This window comes from Erithacus rubecula (genome assembly GCF_903797595.1).
Source record: "Erithacus rubecula genome assembly, chromosome: 14".
Taxonomy (NCBI): Eukaryota; Metazoa; Chordata; class Aves; order Passeriformes; family Muscicapidae; genus Erithacus; species Erithacus rubecula.
The window spans coordinates 10698790-10719425 of record NC_136666.1 but is presented as its reverse complement, the minus strand read 5'-3'; the positions used below and the strand labels follow the sequence as shown (position 1 = coordinate 10719425).

Here is a 20636-nt window from a genome sequence, read left to right as displayed (position 1 = left end):
GAAGATTGTGCTTAACAGAATTGAGTGATGGTTGAGTGGAGCATGTGAGATCCAGTGTTTAAACTGGCATTCCATGATGGTGCTCCATAAGAATGTCTGAACATGGGGAGAAACAGAGAATATCTACACTATGTCTATTACCAATTGCTTCACATTTTCCTATTGAAGAATATTAATCCATGTTGTGTGTTAAGCTTACATGTTGATTTTGAGGAGCCATAACTGTGCTCTTGTGTATCTTGATGTTTGACTGCTAGACTGACCTAAGGTTATTTGCATCCCTGGGTCTGGGGAAGGACTGATTTTTTAAGCATGCTAAAAGCATGTAAAAAAATCTGAGAGTTTTCTCCAGATTTTTTTTTAGTAAGACTTGTCTTCTACTTCCAGAGGGAAAAATGTAGATCTGTGCTAGTGTCTCTTTTTTCCTTTTGTGAGATAGTATTGTGTAAGGTTACCTTTTTCATACTTTGTCAGATGATCCAAACTGACTTTGTAATTTTTTATAGTTTGCCTTATTTCTGCCATCTGCTTGTAATACTTATTAAGCATAAATTGGGAAAAGCAAAAAGCTCTTCTAAGTCCAGGGTGTACAGTAAATGATAACAAAGGATGGATTTTTAATTAAAACAACCTCCTTTGAGACTGCTGTTGGCAGCTCATATCTCCTTGAAGGTCACTTTAAAATTAATAGATTCTATACTAAAGCTGGTGTGATTTTGCTTTTACTGTTTGAATAGCAGAATACTTGGGAAAATTGTTCATTGTCAAGTTAAAGCAGATTGTCACCTTATATTTGTCCTTCCTTGGAAAGATTTGAAAATTAACTTTTGTATGGTACCACTATGTCATTAGTTTCTATCAGGTTTTGTAAAGAAATGAGAATTGCAAGTGTTTTGTCTTCTAGTTTCTCCTGTCTGATCTTCTGAAATTATTTGCTATTTCCCACCAAGTCAGACAAAAATGTAAATTGTTGGTTGGGCAGAGAAAATAAGCAGATTAGGGCCCCTCTTCCACTTGCTTTATGTAATGGTTATTTGATGGTGCCTGTGGTTATTTATTCCAAAGAATTGCTGAGTGCACTCTTAGGTGTTCATTCAGCATATGCTGTTTCTTTCTCTCAATTCTGCTGGTGTGTGACATTGAGCCCTAGTCTAAGACAGAATGCTCGAGTGTAGGTGTAGAAATAAAAGCCAAATTGAAATTTAGGTATAGGGTATATAAATGTACCAGTTTGCTTTTCTTGAGATTCAGAATTATGTCTTTATATAACCCAGTGTAAAAGAGAAATATTTAGTAGTTAATTACAATTGCTCCCAACTGATCACTAGAGGTATTTAATGTGAAATGTTAAGAAAATATAAACTGAACATCATATGTTTGTTATGATGAAATCATCTGCTTGTGTAGTAAAGCTTTATGTGCAAACCTTGCAGTGATGTAATGCCACGTGAGCAATCAGAAGCAAACCTTTCATGTTACCTCAAGTCCATCTTTTCCTGAATAATGTAAATAAATAAAATGTACTGAAGAAATTATATTTCTACTTTCCAGTGGTAAAAGTCTATTGAACAGATAAGCTAGTGCACTAAAATTATATTTCATTTCTGCCTGGGGGGTTTAAAACCTATAATACCACTACTATTTTCCTCCAGATAATATGAAAGGTTCTTCTTTCTCCTCAGTCAGCTTGAAATCAGGACTGTTTTTTTTCTTAGATGTCACCCTGAAATAGACACTTCCCCATACAATTCTGCATGAAATTACAGTGATAGTTGTTTCTTTGTTTTGTGCTGCAGCTTGTTAGCATGTCTTAAACAAACAGATTGTAGTGTGCTTCATTTGTTTTCTTTCTAATGTTTTATGAAAAGTGTATTGGGAAAAACAAATCCCATGATTTTTGCCAAATCTTCAGCTGAAATGTCATTGAACAAAATGAGAACCTGTATAAAGCTCCAAGCTCTGTAAGAAATTACTGTCTTCTTGCAAGTAAATTAATTTCTGTGTTTAAGGCAATATGACTTGCAGTGGCTTCAGTGTGATCAGAACCCATCATCTTCTGTTTTCATTAGCAGTTTGTTCTAAATTGTAGTTTGTGCATTAGAAATGAATAGGGCATGCATCATCTGAATGGGCTGTCAGATTTGTAGGTTAGCATCTGAATTTGGCATCCAATTGCATAACTAATAAATGCTTTTCAAAAATTAAAATCCCTGTTATGGCTATCATAAAATAGATTTCAGTAATAGTATACATTTGAATCTGGCTAAGACCTTGGCAGCTGATCCAAGAAGGAAATACAGAGTAATGGTTGAAATGGAATCTCTGGATGTGCTACAGTTTGTGTAATGGTGAGCTTAGTGAGTAAGGCTTGTAATGTTGTGGAAGTGTTTTGCTTCAAGTTTTTTTTTTTCTTTTTTGCACATTCAGCATGTGAGATAAATCAGAGGTCGCTCTATCAGTCTGGAGTGTTTTTCCAGGCACAGTGTGACATCTTGGGATTGATACCTCATTTCATTACATGTCTCAGAATGAATGATAACTGCTATATAATGTAATACAAATAGTTCAGTATTCATTGTTGAAAGAGTCCTGTAAAACTATTGTATGAAATTTTGTATAAGTTGTGATTTGGATAATTTTCAGTTGTTCCTTTTGTGTTAACATATTTATTTCTACTGTGAATTGTGAACCAGTCTCATTGCAATAGAACTGATAGTAAATGATCTTAGTAGGTGTACATTAGTTTGTGAATGGAAATTGTTGCATAGAAACAGTTTAATCCAGAAATTAATGAACTTCTAAAGGATTAGGGAGACCACTGGACAAACACTATGCTGAAATGTGCACAAACTGACCAAACTGTCCTTAGGGATGCTATTGACAGGATTCTTTGGGTGCCAGGTGAGCAGAGCAGCAGCCAGTGATTCCACTAAACTTAATTCTGAACAGCAGAGTGATTAATAGAATTCTTTATAAATTGAATGGATTTAAAGATGTTTCCAGAAATTACTCCATCCACACCTTGTGAAGTCCATGAGTTTATGCAGTTTAAACTGGAAGAAGCTGTATGGAGAGCAGGCATTCTCAGAGCTCAGAGCCATTGTTTGTGGTATGAGAGATGCATCACAGACACTTGCTGGCAGTGCTATTAGTCTTTTGGAAATCAGTTGATGTTTTGTCTGTGGTGTTTCCTTTTTAAGATGGTCTGGAGGTTAAGAACATAAACATAGCACTTCAGTAATCAAAGACAAATTTATCTTTGGCAGTTTTGTTCTGATTATTCACTCTGGATTTTTGAACTGCTTTGGATTGAAGTCTTTGATAATGTGAAAGAGTAGAAAAGCTGTCATGTCCAGAGGATTGATTGCATGAGGAAGTTTAGTTTTCATTCAGTTTGAACTAAATGTGTTCTCCTGGGGGAATGTGGGAATCAGAGAAGTAGTCAGCAGGAGCTTGCTTACATTACCTGAAATCTAATGCCTTTAATCAGCAATCTATTAAATGTCAATAGCATGTATTTTATACCCTTTCCCATATTATTATTTCCATAGCATTTGTTCACCACATGTGTGAGTTTAAGATGGGTTGGTAATGATGTGGTCACCCTTCTGTGCCAGCTCCATTACTGGTGCCAGGTTCCTGTGTCTGGGTGCTGTAGCATTTCTCTGGAGTCAGGGAATCTCTCTCTTTCTGCTACAGAATTTTTATTTGCTAGTTCTTGTGTTTCCTTCCAATATTATGAGGCTGTTGTTCCTTTCTAATGGAGCAAAAAAGGGGAAGGGGGAAACAGAAGAAGAAGCAGCAATCCTTCTTTTGGTATGGGCAGCTTTTGTTCAAAATTGATTTTACTTCTGATTGGTTTTGCCAACTGGAGAAATTGAATAAATCAGGGTATAATTTGAAACTGATTTTGTTGCAGATCCAGTGTCTTATGTGTGTTAATCTTGTTCTGTGTTCTGTTTGATTGTGTTACAACTCTATACAAGGCTTTATTTGACAACATTATCTTTTCGTGGTTTCTAATGATACTACTGGGAGTGACTAATTTTATAGAAAGTGATGGTGACAGAAACCAGGATGGAAGTCCAGGTTGTACCTGATAGTTAAAGTCAATCTGCTGTTTTATGAAAATGAGAATATTACTGTGTGTTTATAGATACATTACAACTTAGACCAGAGCATTTAGAATCTTAAGGTACCTTTAATATTTGTGGTTTGTGCTATTTGACACCTAAATATACTAATACTTTGAAAAATACCATATAAAGTGGAAAAAAGCAAAGAAACTTTTTTCTTCTACTCTGAGTTATTTATAAAAATGAAAAATATTTTTGGACAATCAGATGTGTTGGAATGCATACATAGTCCCTGTATGTATACTATGCCATCATATATAGACAGTGTTTATGACACCCTTGGCAGTCTGATCTGTTCTTTCCCTATCAATCTATCTCCTCTAGAAATTTTTCTGACATTCCAAACCTTTAAATAACTTTGAACAGCTGCCTTCAGGGAAAAAAAAAATCGTAAAAAAGTTTTCTTCTCCACCATCTGCTTTGCATTTTGTATTGTTAAGCCTCGTTCTCTTTAGTGGTAAAATAAACAAACCAAGCAGGAATACCACAGTATTTGAAATTTTAGAGTTACATATTCTTAATTATGTCATGACTCTTTAAGACAGAGATTTTTTCCTTTTTTTTTTTTTTTTTAAATCAACTAATTTGCTAAGAAGTTTGAAGTGCCAAACTATGGAAAAGATTCTCCTTTTCTGTAACATGCAATGTGTCTGTCCCAGATTCTGAGTTCTAAAAGTCTGTGCTTCAGATTCTGACATCTTATCCTGGGGGCCTCTCTTAGGCAATTTTTAGAGAGACTTTAAACTTATGTATATGTAACTTATGTAGTTTTCTTACTCTTTCAAATTGAACATTTGGGTTCAAGATAAACATGATAACTGTTCCAAGTGATTTCTTCGAGTTCTATGAAGAATTTTGATTAATGAAGTGTCTTATTTTTTAAATTAAGTCTCCTGCAGTAGGTGTTATCTGTAGAAAACCATAATGATATAAATAAAAATCTTGCTGGCAGTGAGTTGGTCTCAGCTATGTAATCTATTCAAGACTTCCTGCCCCTAATTAATCCAGTTAAGAGCAGAGTAGGTGTCCAGTAACTCTTTCTACTGACTGCACATAAAACTTTGACCTGTGATTAACAGAGCTTTTCCCTATTTCCAAGTATGCAATAGTTGATATGGCAAAGTGAGTCCATTTTTTTGCCATTTTATTAGTGGAGATCATATTTATATGGTTCTTCTGTAAACAAAAATGACTTTACTGCTGTAGTGCTTCCTGTGATTTTCTTCCTCTTATCATTCATTACTGCTGTTGCTGTTCAGGAAATCTTGCCCTGTGTTTGGAAGTGTGGAGGTTGAAGAGGGGAAGTGACTTGTCCAAGGCTACTCAACAAGCTAAAACCACTAATGGGGCACTTTTTCTTTTAATGCTCTGTGCTTGGTGCAGTTTGAAAAAATCCTAAACCATCTCACTACTAAGGACTGTTGGTTTTGCAGGAAAAATAATGTAGGAGAGGGGCTTTGCTGTGGTATTATGTTCATCTTCTTCAGCTGAAGTCAAGGTCTAAGACTTGGTGGTTGGTTTGTCCACTTGTGTTGTAGAAATGCATGTTTTGTGATAGACTTCTGTTCCCTCTCTGGAGTTAGAATTTCATTAACAATACTAATATAATGTAAAAAATACATTGGTTATTATTTTGGAAATTTATTGATGGTGGGAAGCAATAGATATGTCCATTGCTCCCAGTGGACAAAAAAAAAGACAAAACCAACATTGAAAGCATTCTGGTTCTCTTAAAAGTTATGTCTATATAACTTAGTTATTTCTTTGGCTTTTAAGTTACAGCACTAAAGATTATTTTTTAATGTAGGCACATAACAGCACATTACTTTTGTTGATACTGAAATTAGTAAACAGAATAGATTATTCATAGAAGTATCTGTAATGATTAGGTTTACATGGGAAATTAATGGAAACAGAGTAATAACTGAAAAGAGAAGATGACCAGTGTCTGAATTTATTTTCTATCTTTTAAATCACTGAATTAGAAGATAACATCATATATTTTTTTTTAAGGCCAGATTTAAAAATCAAATGGACAGTTTTGGGCAATGCTGTTAGATTTGATGTATGTGTAATGAATATCACTTTGCTGTGTGAAATGCTTGGCAAACAAGTCTCTTTGTATTGCCTTACATAAGGATGGTGATATTATTTATCTTGTATTATTTATTGCTCTAAATCATACTTTGAAGCACTTTGCTTTAAGGCAGTGTATACCAGTGAGTAGATGGATGCATCTATGAGACTATTAAAATTATTTTTTGTTGTTGTTGTCTGTTTTAAATCTTTTGCCTTAATGGGCTTATTCTCTATGAAAGGGAGCTTTAACAAGCAAAGACTTTTTCCTGCCTTTGAGTGCTTGCTGTAAAGATTGCCTTAAAGTAATAAAGATAACATGAGTAAATAAAAATGGCAGCATTTGATCTCTGTGTATTTGGAAGAAAAACAAAAGTCTAAATACAGTAGAGTTTGCTAATTTTAGCTGACTTAAATTATGGTATTGGGGGACAAAAGGCTTTCTTCATGGGTTTTTACTTGTGTCAAATATGGTATTTTAATTACTGTTACTTTATTTATTTTAAAACAAATGACATTACCAAATAGTGATGTTTTAAAATGCATTGTAGGCCATTAACTCAAGAAGAAATTGCTCATCGACGTGAACTTGCCAAACGAAGGCATGCAGAAAAACTGGCAGCAAGTCAAGGGAAGGAGCTGTCAGAAAAGCCCCCAAGTGAAAATTCACCTGAAGTGACTGGGAGCACTGGTGATAAAAAAGGTGTGTGGTACCTTAATGCCTGTTCTTCTAGGAAAATGTTTAATAGGAGTGTCTTGGCATTGCAAGGGGAGCTGTACAAATCCACTTAGTGAATCATCCACCTGCTATTCCAAAGTGCAATCCATGGAACTGAACAAACAGTGAGGAGGGATTTGTAAGAAAGCTGACAGTTCATTAGTGGTGAAATAGTGCCACAGATTGATGTTCCTTAGCCTGAGAATGTGCTTGATCTTGGTACTTTGGGGCATTGAAGGGAGATGATGCTTCAAGGAGATGCTCTGCTAAAAATGCCAAACAGCCAAAATTGGTACAACAGCAGGGTGTGAACAGCAGGACTGGATTATGGGTAGCAGCTGGGGGGTTGTCTTTTCTCCCAAGTTGAAGATGGTAGGACAAGAGGAAATGTGTTCAGGTTGTGCCAGGGAAGATTTAGAGGAAAACTTTCTTGACCAGAAGTATGAAGTATAAAGCATTAGAAGAGGCTGCCCAGGGATGTCATTGAGTCACTATCCCTGGGGATATTTAAAACAAGCTACACTGAAGAACATGGTTTGTGGTGGACTTGGCAGTGCTGGTTGGACTTCAGCATCTTAAAGGTCTGTTTTAACTGGAACAATTCTGTGATTCGCCACGTGACAATACAATATATAAATTTGGGTTTTTTCCCCTCCATATGAAAGTATTTTTATGCTTAATATATTTTTTTTTCTGACTGGTTAGGTGAAGAGCAGCAGCTCACTGGTCAAGGAGACAGCATGACCTCCAAGGCAGTGAAAGAGGAAGCAGACAACAAGGAGTATTTCATTGCTTTTGCCAGAGTGTTCAGTGGCGTGGTGAAAAGAGGGCAAAAAATCTTTGTTTTAGGACCAAAATATGATCCTGCTGAGTCTTTGCATAAGGTAAGAGCTGACTGTGAACTGTTGCAATAACTTGAGATTCTTTTGAAACACTGATGACTTAACTTCTTACATGTGTCTCACTCAAGAGAGAAAAAAAAATTCAAATGAATAATTCCAAAAAGTATCAAAGATTGTGTATGTAAACTCATTATAAGCTATAACATTTTCAAAATAATTTTAAATACATTATTGTATTAGCTAACCATGAATCTAGTATGTGTATATTTTGTTTTTTAAAAAAATGTGAAGGAAAAGGCAATTATTTTAGGGTACAAAAGGTGCACAATAGTATTGGGAAAAACTAGTGTTAAATACTTTGAGATTCTGATCAAAGAAGTTCATTACTTTTGAATTTACTTCGGAACATTTGTTTTTTCAGTAATGAAGAAAAATGAGGTAGAAGTAGTGCACCCCTAAAATTTGCCAAGGAAAGCATTATTTTTTATCTTATTGGTAACATTCATATGTTTGCCTCTAGTCTGGATTTCTGGGAGTGTTTAAGGTTTGAGATGAAAATGCTTTTGGATTGTATTTTTTCATTTTGGAATGCAAGGAGGTTTTGTGGAAGAGGTTTTTATCTGAGCTAAGTGATAGATATCCAGTTGCTGGTTTTGTGCTCTGTGTAGCTGTCATCCCAGTGCCCTGCCACAGATGATCTGCCAGCAGTCCCTCATATGACCTGCTGTACCTTGGAGAACCTCTACTTGCTTATGGGAAGAGAGCTTAAAGATCTTGAGGAAGTACCTGCAGGAAATGTCCTGGGTAAGAACTAGGATTTAATTTTATTTATTTATTTTTTATTTTAATTTTATGGCCTGAATCCTTATGTTGTCCAAAATACACTGAAGTCAGTTTGATGTAATTAATAAATAAGAAACTTTAAATCCATGAATATTTTGAAGTGTGTTGTATGTGGGGAAAAAAAAAGACAATCTAATTAAACTGGGATTTCTGTGCACTTTGAATGGGAGAAAAGTAGGGATTACATTAGCCTGTTATCTTCAGGTTGGATTATTGCCAGATAAGCATTGCTGCCAAGAATTGGCCAAAGGCAGTAGTAAATTCTCATATTTCATAGATTGCAAGGATTATTTATCATATTTTCCCAACAGTGGGAATTCTTTAATGTGACTTTTGTAGTGATGTGGATGAGTGTAGTTTTATTTATGGGTCTGTTTGAGCCCTGGTGCTAAAAATTACTTCTTTTATGACTGTGGCAATTTTTTCACTTTCTCCATGGACAGAGTTGTAAAAGCCAACCTAATCATTGAGTTATGCTCTTCTGTGCCAGACCTTGAGCTGCTTTGCTTTAGAATGAGTAGCATTCTTTACTAGTTTTGCCCTTAATTTGTCTTTTTCTTTGATAGCAAAAGTAGTGGTTAGAATTTAGAAAGTGTAAACTCTCAAATTCTTTTTTTTATGTTAGGGAAAATGTTTGAACTCCAGCAAAATACAATAATAATTTCACGTGGACTGCTTGAATTTTTGGAAATTTATGTTGTATATATAAAGCAGAAGAAAAATAGGTGTACTCTGTAAGGGTTGAAATTTTTTAATTTGGGCAACCAGCCATGCTTTGTCTCTTTTGTCATGGACCTCACATTGAAAACATAAGTAGCTGATGAATTACTTTTATTTGGGAGCTTAATATTTTAAAATTCTGAATTATACCTTACTGTAGTCTGGTTGTAGTTGACCATTTGCAGTATGAAAATGGTGAGTGAGTGTGTGTGAGAGTGTCTGCCTCCAGCAGAGAAAAAATATATTGTGAGGATTTTGTTATGTCTTTAGTGTTAAGAGTTGGACCAAATTTTAAGAAAGGTTTTTGTAACCATCAAATTCTATAAGAATTTGTGGTAGTCCAGTGCTGAAGGCTGCTCTTCAGTGGGGTCTAACTTTTCCATAAAGAAAAGCAGTTTACTTGAGTATAGGAGTTCTAAATGGTCATATTTAGAAGAAGCCATTAGAATTTTAAGATCAGAATTCACAGTCAATCTTAGCCAGACTATGTTTGGTATTTCATCTTTTATCATCACATCTTTGTGAAGTGATCACACAAGGCAAGTTTTGATTTTTACCTGAAGCATATAAGCTCAAGTCTGTACATTCAGGTTTTTAGATCTAGTGTAATTTTAAAGATTTTTTTTTTTTTTCACTAAAAATCCTGAATGCCTTTCCTTTGTTTCTTTCATTTCCCTGTGAGGCTGCACTGTTAATTTGCATAGATTCAGTTAGCTGTTTAATGATTTGACAATGATTTAGCACACTCAGAAGAAAATGCAATGCATTTATATGAAAGGAATGTGTAACAATGGTGATGCAAGACTGTTTTTATTCCAGTTAGCAACAGTGATTTCTGTTTGTAAGGCCATTTGTCTTCCAGCTTTAGTGCACACAGCAGATTTCTCTCCAGCCATATAAGGAAATTGCTTGTGGATTATCCAGTAAATTAAGGAAGCTTTTCTGAAAGCTCTGTGGTTTCACTCTGTATAATTAAGTTATTGCCATAAGGAATACACAGTTAATCATGACTGCCTATTTCCACTTTAAGACTCGTCATATGGATTTTTTCAGATTTTTTCATCGGGGTTTGGGGTTTTTTGTTATTATTTATATGTTTCTTACAAGGGAGGATCTGCTTGGTCCTAGTAATTTGCCTTTTTGTCCTTTATACTGGTTTATGCAAAGGATTAGTGATCAAAGACAAAGCTTGATATAGAGGTTATTTTACTGAAGATGGGAAGATTAATGAATATTTCCTTAAAATACTGCTCTCCTTTTAATTGATGAAAATCTGAGATTGCAAGTGGAAAGGGCAATGAAGCCTATTGTGTTTGAACTGCAAAGCTGTGACAAACAGAATTCAAGAACATCAAGCTAGAAATAGACTCTATGTCCTTGCCTAATATGTGTAGCCATTCTGGAAACTTTGGGAAGTGATTTTCTGGTATTATTTTGATCCTGGAAGTTAGGAGAGACAAAATGTTTTGCATTGGTTAATTTGTGTTGCAACTTTACATCTGGACTGTTTAGCCAAAAGTGTTTGTCAAAAAGCTGTAAGCAGTATGTCATTTTCAAGTAATGTGGCAAATACAAAATAGAGCCTCTTCCATATAGCTGTTTCTAATTCAGAATTTTTCTTTGAAAACTTGTGACTACTGTGCAGTTTTGTAGGCCTTGAGTAGGAGGTGAAAAATGATTGAAAGCAAAAGGTTCTTGGGGACCAAGGGTAATAAAGTCTTTGTTATAAATCTTTAAAAAATTATTTGTCAGGCTACTCTATGAATCCTCATCTTAGACAAATACACCCAGTTTGTAGAATCTGTAATTTAGAAGAACACTTGTTGTTTTCTCTGAGAACTAAAAAGGAGTATATGAACAAAGAGCCCTCTGAGAAGATAGTACTGTCTTACTTTTCAGCTTTTTATTTGTCACCCTTTTCTGCACCAGCACCTCTGCAAGATGTTCTGTGCCAGCAGACAGGATATTTTACATTTCAACTGGCACTGCAAGGGTGTGCTCTGTTCTCCTTTGAATGAACAGAGACCTTGCAGTAGGAGAATCTAGCTGCTGGAGCAGCAGATAAGGTTCTACTAGATGAGGCATGTGCCCTCAGGTTCCAAATGACACTTGTATTGAGTTGAAACTGCTGAATGGAAAACATGATTGCCATTGGAATGGGCTATGGAGGCATCTTCAGGCTTAATTGGGAAAACTTTGAAGTACTGGTCCAGAAATGAATCATGTGCCTTGGTGCACTGTTTCAGGAGTGGCTTCTTTTCCTCTGTCACATCACCTGCCTTTGCAAGTGTGCAGCTGCTGAATTCCAACCTCCCCGTGGGGATCAGCTCTGGGACTGAGACCCTGCTCCTGCCACTGTCCACCTGCCTGTCCTGACTGCAGGGCTGCCTGCCTGTGTCACTCTGTCCTGACTTCAGGGCCAAAATCAGCTTCTGGACCAGCTTCACTTGGACTCAGGCCTTGTTATGTTAACAGAGAAGTGTTCTGCTCTGTAATTCTAGCTAGGTATACCAGAGCCATGCTTAAATTCCAAATATAGGAGTACTCTGTACTTGCAGACATTTAATGTGACAATTACGTGTGCCACCCAAGTCCCTGTCTCAAAATAATTGATTTTGGATTCCAAGACATCTCAGGCACATTCTGTGCTCCCTGTTTAGAAAACTGCCTGAATAGACATTGGAAAGAAAGTCAAGTAGCATAGACAATATGTGCTGTTTTGACAATACTGTCCTGAAACTTTTAGGAAAGAAATGGTACTTAAATATTATATGATATTAAATATATTAATGAAATACATTATATAAATATTATATTCCAAAGCCTGCTTGACAGGTTTATGTTCTTAGTGACACTAAAATTAAGACTTGCCTTTGTTTCCATAATATGGTCTGTGCAAAAATATAACAGAGAAAGGAAAAATGTAGACGGTCATCTGGCAATCCAGGGATTTTAGCTTCTTTAGTTTAGTGAGTGTTATTGTAGCTTAGGTTCTTGCTGGGACACTTCCCTTGGGAATGTCAGTGCACTGGAGGTTCCTGCTGCCATCCAGACATCTCCAGAGGTGGGATATTTGACAGGTGAGCCTTTGCTGTGGTGTGAAATCCATTGGTCTTTAATTTGATTATCATAACTCTTCTTCCTAGTGCCTAGGAAAATTAATGGTTCAGTTAGAATACATAATTGATTTAGTTTGGATGTTGTTTGTTAAGACCTTCTGTTTGCTGAGTAGTGTTAAGTACTGTTCAACATGCTGTAGAGACTGATAATGCAGGTGCACAAAGAGAAGAATTAACACTACCATAAGCAATTTTTTTTTTTTTTTTTTTTTTTTTTAATGAAAGTTATTGGGAAGCAGTACTTATTAGGTCTTTCTATGAAAGAAAGAGATGTTGCTTGTTTACTGAGGCAAAACAATAACTTAAATTGAAACATTGTTGAAAGCTCCACAGAGGAGATTATTATATGCAAGTTTTAAATAATTTCAATTATGTTTCTATGTTAAGAATATTTAGGCTAAATTAAAACTCTGTCTCACACCAGTGTTTTGAACTATTAATATGTCTGAATTATGGGGAATGCAAGAAGATGGGGTGGTTGTTTTGCTTGTTCCCATGCAAAAATCTCTTTCCCTTTATGTATATAAATACATTTATGTATTTATTTTATTTATTTGCATGAACCAGTCAAAGAAAAAGTACAATTGCAGGAAAAACATCACTTTGTAACAAGCATTGTGAAATTCTTGTGGTTGAGGACTATAAAAAGAACTGAGTGATCCCCAAAGTGACAAAGGAAAAATGATGAGGCAGTATGTGAGGAAAAAGTAAGCTGGGCTCATAAGTAAAGATTTAACAAGTGTATGCCCTCCAGATGCACAGAATAATAGCTTCCTTTTTTCTCCCTCCCCTTTTTTTATTTTTCTTGTTGCTGTCCAAGCATTGAAAACAAAATGCCTTTTTTGTTCTCTGCTAAAAAAGGGTTGTTGGAGGTAGTGTAAAAAAGTATTTGAAAGATCAGGGAAAAGAGGTAGTGTTTGTTTTGTGATCATATCATGCACAGACCAAGAGCTCAGGATTCCCATACTGGGTATTGATTACCATTTCTAAGTAATGTAAACAAGTGCTGATGTGAAAACCAGCATGCATTTTTGAAAACATTGGTTTAGGTACTTGTGCAAGTGAATAATCATGTGGGATTTTTTTTAATTGGCTCAGTTTCATGTTTGTCCAGAATGAATAATTGAAGGATCATTCAGTGATACATTTTTGTTAATTGGAGTAAAATTTGTCTCAAGGCATGTTGTGCATGTACACACATGAGTTCAGAATGACATGCATCTGAAGTCATTAGTCTGTGTGCTGCTTTTTATCCACAAGTGCTCTAACAATGGACTTGTGTTTGCTAGTGTACAAAACCTGCATTTTTCTTAGAGCTGCCTATATGACTACTGAAGTGCTTTTTGTGTCTTGTTGAATACTGTTCAAAGCAAAGCTTTTCCCTTGCCACTAGATTTGTAGTGCTTTAGTGTAGGGCTCATAGGAGGCTAGATGATTTCCTGAATGTTCTCAAATGCAGTTAGCTATGTGAATACCAAGTGTTCTACCAAATTAGGAGCATTTTGTTTTTTAACTTGCCAAATTACATTGTTAAAAGCAGGAATCTGGAAGTCCCTCCTGTTGCCAGCTCACTGTCAGACTTCCTACATGACACACTGCTGTTGTTTCCATTTCTAAAATGCTAGTTTTCCCATACAGTGTTCTTTCATTTTTAATTCTTTATAAAGCACTTACAGGGTTCTTGACATGGGAACAATGTGGTGCAGGAAATGTGGGTAATGATGGGTTCATACCTCTGGATTTTTTGGTACCTTTGTGGAGATAGGTGCCATAGAGCTGCAGTAGCAGAAGAGCTGGTGTGAAGGAGCTCAGCTAACCTCATTACAAGGTGTCTGACAAGCATTTTATTGCTTTAGGACTTCATTGAACAATTTAGGAGCTTTTAATAAGCAGCCTCTGTTAAGAGCAAAGAGCAGCTGCAAGCAGCAATGCCATTTTCAAGGCCCAGAATGGCTTTCTAGGCCTGATGCCAGCTAGCAGGCATTACCACCTTCTGTGAGAGCACTAGGAACAGGCCTGCTGTTCACCAGCCTTGTATTTCTGTGCAAACATTTGGTGGGCTAATTTCGCTCTCTGAATCAGTAATGTGATTATTAAAAAAAAAAAAAAAAAAAAAAAAATGGCCAGCTTGAAGTGATTCCAGCTGCAGGGGCTGGCTCATCCCAGCCTGCTGTGCTCAGTGAACACAGGAGGGCAGTCTTCCTCCAGAATATTACTGAAATTAGCCCAAAATACTGAATGAAACAAAGAAAACTCAAACCTTTGTCTTCAGTTTTGGAATACTTAGAATTTTTATCTCTAACAGCCATCTTATAATGTCTATAAAATAACCTTTTAAGGCTAAAAATAGTCTTTTAAACTTGATTTTAGTAATCCAGTACTGTTAAAGGAGAGGTATATAATGGGATGGATTTTGTTGTTGAATGACATTTAATCTCATGGACTGTTGCATTTATCTGACACCATAGTATTTATATTATTTTCCTACCTAGTTAGTGTTTTATTAATAGTTAAATTGTTGAAAAAATTGGATATGTCCAAGTTGTTTCTTTGAGCTAAAGACATAATAGTTAATCTGTCGTTTGGCCTCTTTCAGAGCTGGAAACTGAAACCATTTTCTTTAACTCTCTTTTTGCCATAGTGGATTTAATCCCTTTGCTGTATGTGCTTCTAACAAGGCAGGCTGAAAAATTGATATTGCTTGGAGGGCAACATAACATGACATAGTGCACAGCTAATGAACTAGCACCAAATGAAATTAGAAGTGTATTTTGCTGATCATCTGCTGAGTTTCCTTTGCCCTGTTTGACTTCCCATTCCATGTGGTTTATTTTGGGGGCTTTGACTTGACAAACTTAATTGCAAAAGAAATAAGTGATTCATTAGCTTGTTTTCAAATCAATATCAAGATATCACTTGAGAGGAAAAAAAATATGCCATGTCTTAGGCCAGAGTTATAGCACTGACATGTGTCTTTGGTAACTCAGTTGAATATTTTTTTGAAAGGATACTTTGAATGGTTAATAGCTTCCTTATAAAGCCCTTGTTGTGTTTTTTTGGTGGGACTTTTTGGTTGGTTTTTTGGGGGTTTTTTTGAGAATTTAAATTGCTTTTTGAGTATCTGTATTTTTTCTGTTTTTCTGACTGAAGCTTATTAAGACTATAAAAGGAAATCAAAAGTGTAGTAATCCTTTCTGAAGAAAAACACTTCTAAATTCTCTAGTGCTTCTGGAATGTTCTCTGCTCTAATTTTTGGGAGTTGATTGTGAGATCTTAAAAATGTGTTTAATCTTGACACTAAAATGCAAGGCGTTTTTAAATAATATTTAAAATTTTGAACTGTATAAGACTGTTTAAGCTAAAGGCATAATATATTCATCTACTCAACAATGCCTGTAAATTTGCTCTTGACCCCTGCTGGATTATAATGTCAAAAAAATGCAAGTGATTAAGTTTTTGAGGAAAAGGAAGAATGCAAGGCAACGTTGTATATGTCAGTTTTATAGCAACTTTTAATTTTTATAATCTGTAAAAACTGAGCTATTGTGTGAATGGAAATGAGATTTCTATGTAATTTCCTGAATGCAAGGCAAGCACTCCTGGTTCTTTTGGGTTTGTATGCAGACAGCTACTTGCTGATGCTTGAGGTTTCCCAAATAATACCAGAAGGAAAACTGCCCAGACTTGTCGGTGTTGGTTGTTGCTGCTTGTGTGCCCGTGGGCAGCAGTGGGACTAACAAGAATCGAGACAATTTCATACCACTGCGGCTTGAAGGAGCTCAGAGCACAGCAGGAGGCACATGCTCTTCGTATAAACATCTACAAATAGAGTGGGCACGGGCTCTGAGGTGCAGGCACTTGGCTGTTTATCACCCCAGTGTTTATTGCAAAAGGAAGTGATTCTTGGCCATGAGACTCCAGATTTGTTCAGTGCCTATGATTATTCATTGTTCAGAATTCAGGGTCAGTATTAGAAGGGCCTGACTCCTCTTGTGTCAGAGTTGACAATTGGAGTCACTGCCCCTGGGCAGGGGTTACTCAGCCTTTCAGCAGCTAACTGCAGGTTTAGGTCACAGATACTACCTGGCTTATCTCCAAAATCTCCAAATCTTCTCTGAGTGGTTGGATGTTGGATGGGTGTCATTTTGCAAGTCTCTTTAAAATGAAAAGACAGGGATTTCCCCCAGTATTTCACACTTACTGTCTTTAAGTCGGCATCAGTGTACTATTTTCAGTCTCTCCCTCTATAGTGCATGTAAAAATAAAGGGAAAGCAGTTACCTACAGAAATAGCCATGCTTATTACTTGACTAATGAACTGTATGAATAGAAGTGAAGTAGTTAGTATCATCAATGTAAGATGGTAAGAGAAATCTTGAGGTGGTGTTTTGAGGTTGCTTGCTGAGCTCACATCTACAATGTTGCGCTTGGGATTTTTTACAGCACACTGAGATACCTCAGTGATCATTTGGGGAAATGACCTCATGTTTTCATTTGAAAACCTTGAATGCTGTACCCCTCAGTCTGCTTCTAAAAATTGCTTGGAGCATGCTTTTTTTCTTTGGTGTGTTGTATTTTTTTAAGGCCAGTATACTCTTAAAAAGTAGAATGTCAGCATTTTGTGGTAGGTGTTTGTAGTGTAGCTGCTTGTTCCCTCCCTTCCTCTGATGTTCTAAGGGAAGCAATCTAACTTGCCTTGATTGGTGGAAATTCTCTAAAGAGATTTTTAGAATCATTACTAAATGAGGATCTATAAGTTTTGTACTCCAAGTTAATAGCATTCCATTTGTAAGAAAATCCTGCCTGTTAGTGCAGCTATGAAACGCTCTATCAAGAGTGGGAATCATCAGTTTGGGACATGGGGGCATTAGAGTAAATGTCCAGAGATTCAGCAAACAGGGCTCACTTGAGGAGTTAGTGCTTGAGGCTCAGTTGTTAACAGAGGTGTAAATTATCTGATGTAACAAGGCTCTGTATTTAGACTATATAACTGAAACTTTTATCCCCCTGTCCAAAATGGTATTAGGCTTTTCTTCCCTCTGAATAAAATATGCTAGAGAATTGCCTTTGCAGAAGTTGCTGTAGAACTCAAACTTTCAGAAACCTGTTGTGGAGGAACATTTCCTTTATTTAATGTGACCATGGGTTTTCTAAAATTCAAACTGAGAACATTCAGTGTCATTTCAGAAATAGGTGCAAAATATTCGCTTTAAGCACAAATGAATTTGAAAATGCATGCCTTTCTGCATGTAAATTCATGTATAGTCATTCAGAGATGAAAAATACACCATAAATCAAATCTGTTTAGGAATGTGTCCAATTACCAATGCAAAAAAGAAGTTCTATTCTAAAAGGGCTTGGGGTTTTGCAGTGTTATTTATGGAAAATGCATCTCTCTTGCTACTGTGATGGTGTACATGAATCAAATCCTGACATCTTTGAAAAGGTGTGTGTAATACTTTTAATCATCTGGCTATTCCTTTATCTGTTTTTTTGGCAGATAAAGTTCAGTTTCTATCAGATGAATAAAGTTGCAGCTTCATTGCACGGGTAGTCAATTCATGTACTAAAAGGTAGTTGTGAAATGTAGACATTTGTCTGTATCAAGTCATAGTATACTTGGGGCAGGAACTAAATAAAACTATAACTGGCATACTGCCTCGTAGGTGTCATTTAGGCTGGACTTCTACTCAAGTGTACAGTTGCAAAGACACAGAAGGGTGTAAAATATGACATTAAATCATAAAGTTATCCATGTGGATAATCATTGTTTTCTGTATCATAGAGCTGTATTTCACATTTGTATACACCTCTGTTACTAACACAGCTTCTCTCTTGGCAGGCCTCAAATACAGTCCTGCTTCTTTATCCTTTGCAGTCTCAAACAGGACACTGTGCTTTTCCCAGCACAACCTAAATAACTCAAATAATTGTGTTAATAGAAAATATTCTCATTCCTGGTGTCTGTCACTGCTGAAATGTACCATGTGTAGCACTTGAGGCAAGGGAAGAGAAACTTGGATCTAGAAATTAGTTGTCTCAAAAATGTTATCCTCTCTGTTCCCTGAAGTGATGGATAAATAAACATGGTTTTTCTAGGCAGTGTAGGCTTTGTTAGTTAAATCTAGTTTGTCACTACTTTTGCATAGTTCTTCACTTTTGAGTATTTTCTTTTAAATCCTTCCTTTTTCAGTTTTAGTACACCAGCAAGCTGCTCTCTGTATATGTGATTTTTAGCAATAAAAAATATACAATTCTCTTGAATATCTAATCTTCTCTGTTTCTGTATGAAGCCTTTTCTAAGGTTCTGCAAAATTGAAATCCCTTTATGTGGATTTGATTAAGACTTTTTCCTGTCTTTACACTTTAAACGAGTGTCCTGTGAACAAAACAGTTCTTAAGAACAAATTTAGTGGTTTTCTATTTTTCACTGAGTTTCAGTTTCTTGAAACATGCATACAATTGTCTGATAAGGATTATGTTTTAATTTGTGTATCAAATATCTTAATATTCAGGACATCTAAGTTATGATTCCCTGACAAATTAGGATAGTTAAAGAATTGTCATGTAATTTTCCATGTTTCTTTACAAGAACTGGCTATAGAAAGTAGTTAACTTGTTTTATCCTTAAAATGTTTTCTTACTCCCATTTAATATGAAGGCAGAGGGCACTGTTTTTCATACAATACAAAAAGTGCTGCTCTTTCAACTTTGGGTGAAGGTCTCATGGATTCACAGTACTGTCAGTGTAGTGGATTATGGTTTTTAATGGACATTTCTTCATGCAGAAAATCTACAAATGTTTTGACTCTAAATTAAATTAATCTCACCGAGTAGTCTGAGAGCCAAAAATCTGCAGTCAGCATGGTTCCTACTTATTAGCTCAACTTAGAAATTTACAGGTTTCAGAGGCAGTGTGGTGTTAAGTAAAGCCACTGCCATGAAAACGTCTTGCTCAGTTTCTTTTTCTTTTTTTTTTTTTTTTTTTTTTTTTTTTTTTTTTTTTTTTTTTGACACTTTCTTTGTCCTGAGAAAAGCTACTGTTTTATATGAAAAACAGCTTCTCTTTGAATGTTTCTTTAACTTTCATGGCTACACTAATTGCCTTTTGCTCAGGGTAATAGCCAGGCTGTAGAAATTAGGCTGGACCTCCCTGAGCTGTTTTTGGAGTGTTAATGTGGCTCTGAAATCGACCCTTTTCCCCTTAAGCTCCCCAGTCCAAATCTTAGTGTTAATCTCTTAGTGTCTCTTTCTATTCCACCTTTCTCTCTGTATTTCTATCTCTTACTCTGCCTCTACTTTTAATTAGTATTACCTTAGTTATCCCATATCAATAAAGTAAGACTAGATGAGAATATTATAGTTAACCACAGCCTAAGCTAACAAAAAACTCTTTTTTTTAACGGGCATTGTTTATGCAAAACCACTAATCTGGGAGGGTGATTTACTTGAATGTGTTCTGAATTCCTGCTGGAGCACTTCCTAAAGTGAGCCTGGCCTGTGTAAGGGGAGCAGGATACCTGCTCTCACACCTGCTGTGGAAATGTTCCTCTTTCTGTGTGGTACCCTGGTGCCTGTAATGCACAGCATCCTTACAATAAATAAATAAATACCATCTGTGCCTGGGAAATGCCTCTACTTCTACATTTGAACTGGCCACAGAAGCCTTCCTTTATCCATTTGGATGTTTCTGCATTGTTGTGTGTTGTTACCAAAGCTCCTTCAAGGAGTTCATGAGAAGCAGTGAGGCTTGCACTGAGGGCACTGGGAGGACCAGTTCGGAGTCATGTTTGCACATAACCCCACTGAAGGAACGTGATTGCACAGAGTCACAATCCTGTTTAACAAACGGGAAGGTTAAAAAGTCAAGAGACTGTTTGCAAAGGCTGTGTATTAATGACTTATTTTCTAAATATTATCCCAAAGCTGTGATGTTGTTTTGTGTGTCAGATGAAATTGCAGGAGTGGTGTGAGGTTGTTTGGCCCGTGTCAGGCTGTGAGTCATGGAGCTGGCTTTGTCTGGGCTCCGAACTGTGGGGGGGACTTAAGGCAGAGCTATATTTAGGATTATCAACTGATGTCAAACTGTGGAGCACTGCTAAACAACACTGTTAAAGGGGCAGCCCTGGATAGTTCAGGCTCAAAGTTTAGATTGTTTGTAGTGCTTTTTGATTTAATAAATA

The 20636-nt window shown here is 36.2% G+C and overlaps 1 protein-coding gene across 3 annotated transcripts in view; it reads left to right on the top strand.

Annotated features, from left to right (window-relative positions):
- EFL1 (elongation factor like GTPase 1) overlaps positions 1 to 20636 on the top strand; it is a 64386-nt gene that overhangs the window by 11073 nt on the left and 32677 nt on the right. For all 3 annotated transcript variants that reach the window (XM_079317783.1, XM_079317782.1, XM_079317784.1), the window contains 3 exons: positions 6764 to 6915; positions 7636 to 7814; positions 8441 to 8576. In XM_079317783.1, coding sequence (XP_079173909.1) covers positions 6764 to 6915; positions 7636 to 7814; positions 8441 to 8576 — 467 coding nt within the window. The remainder of the gene's footprint in view (positions 1 to 6763; positions 6916 to 7635; positions 7815 to 8440; positions 8577 to 20636) is intronic.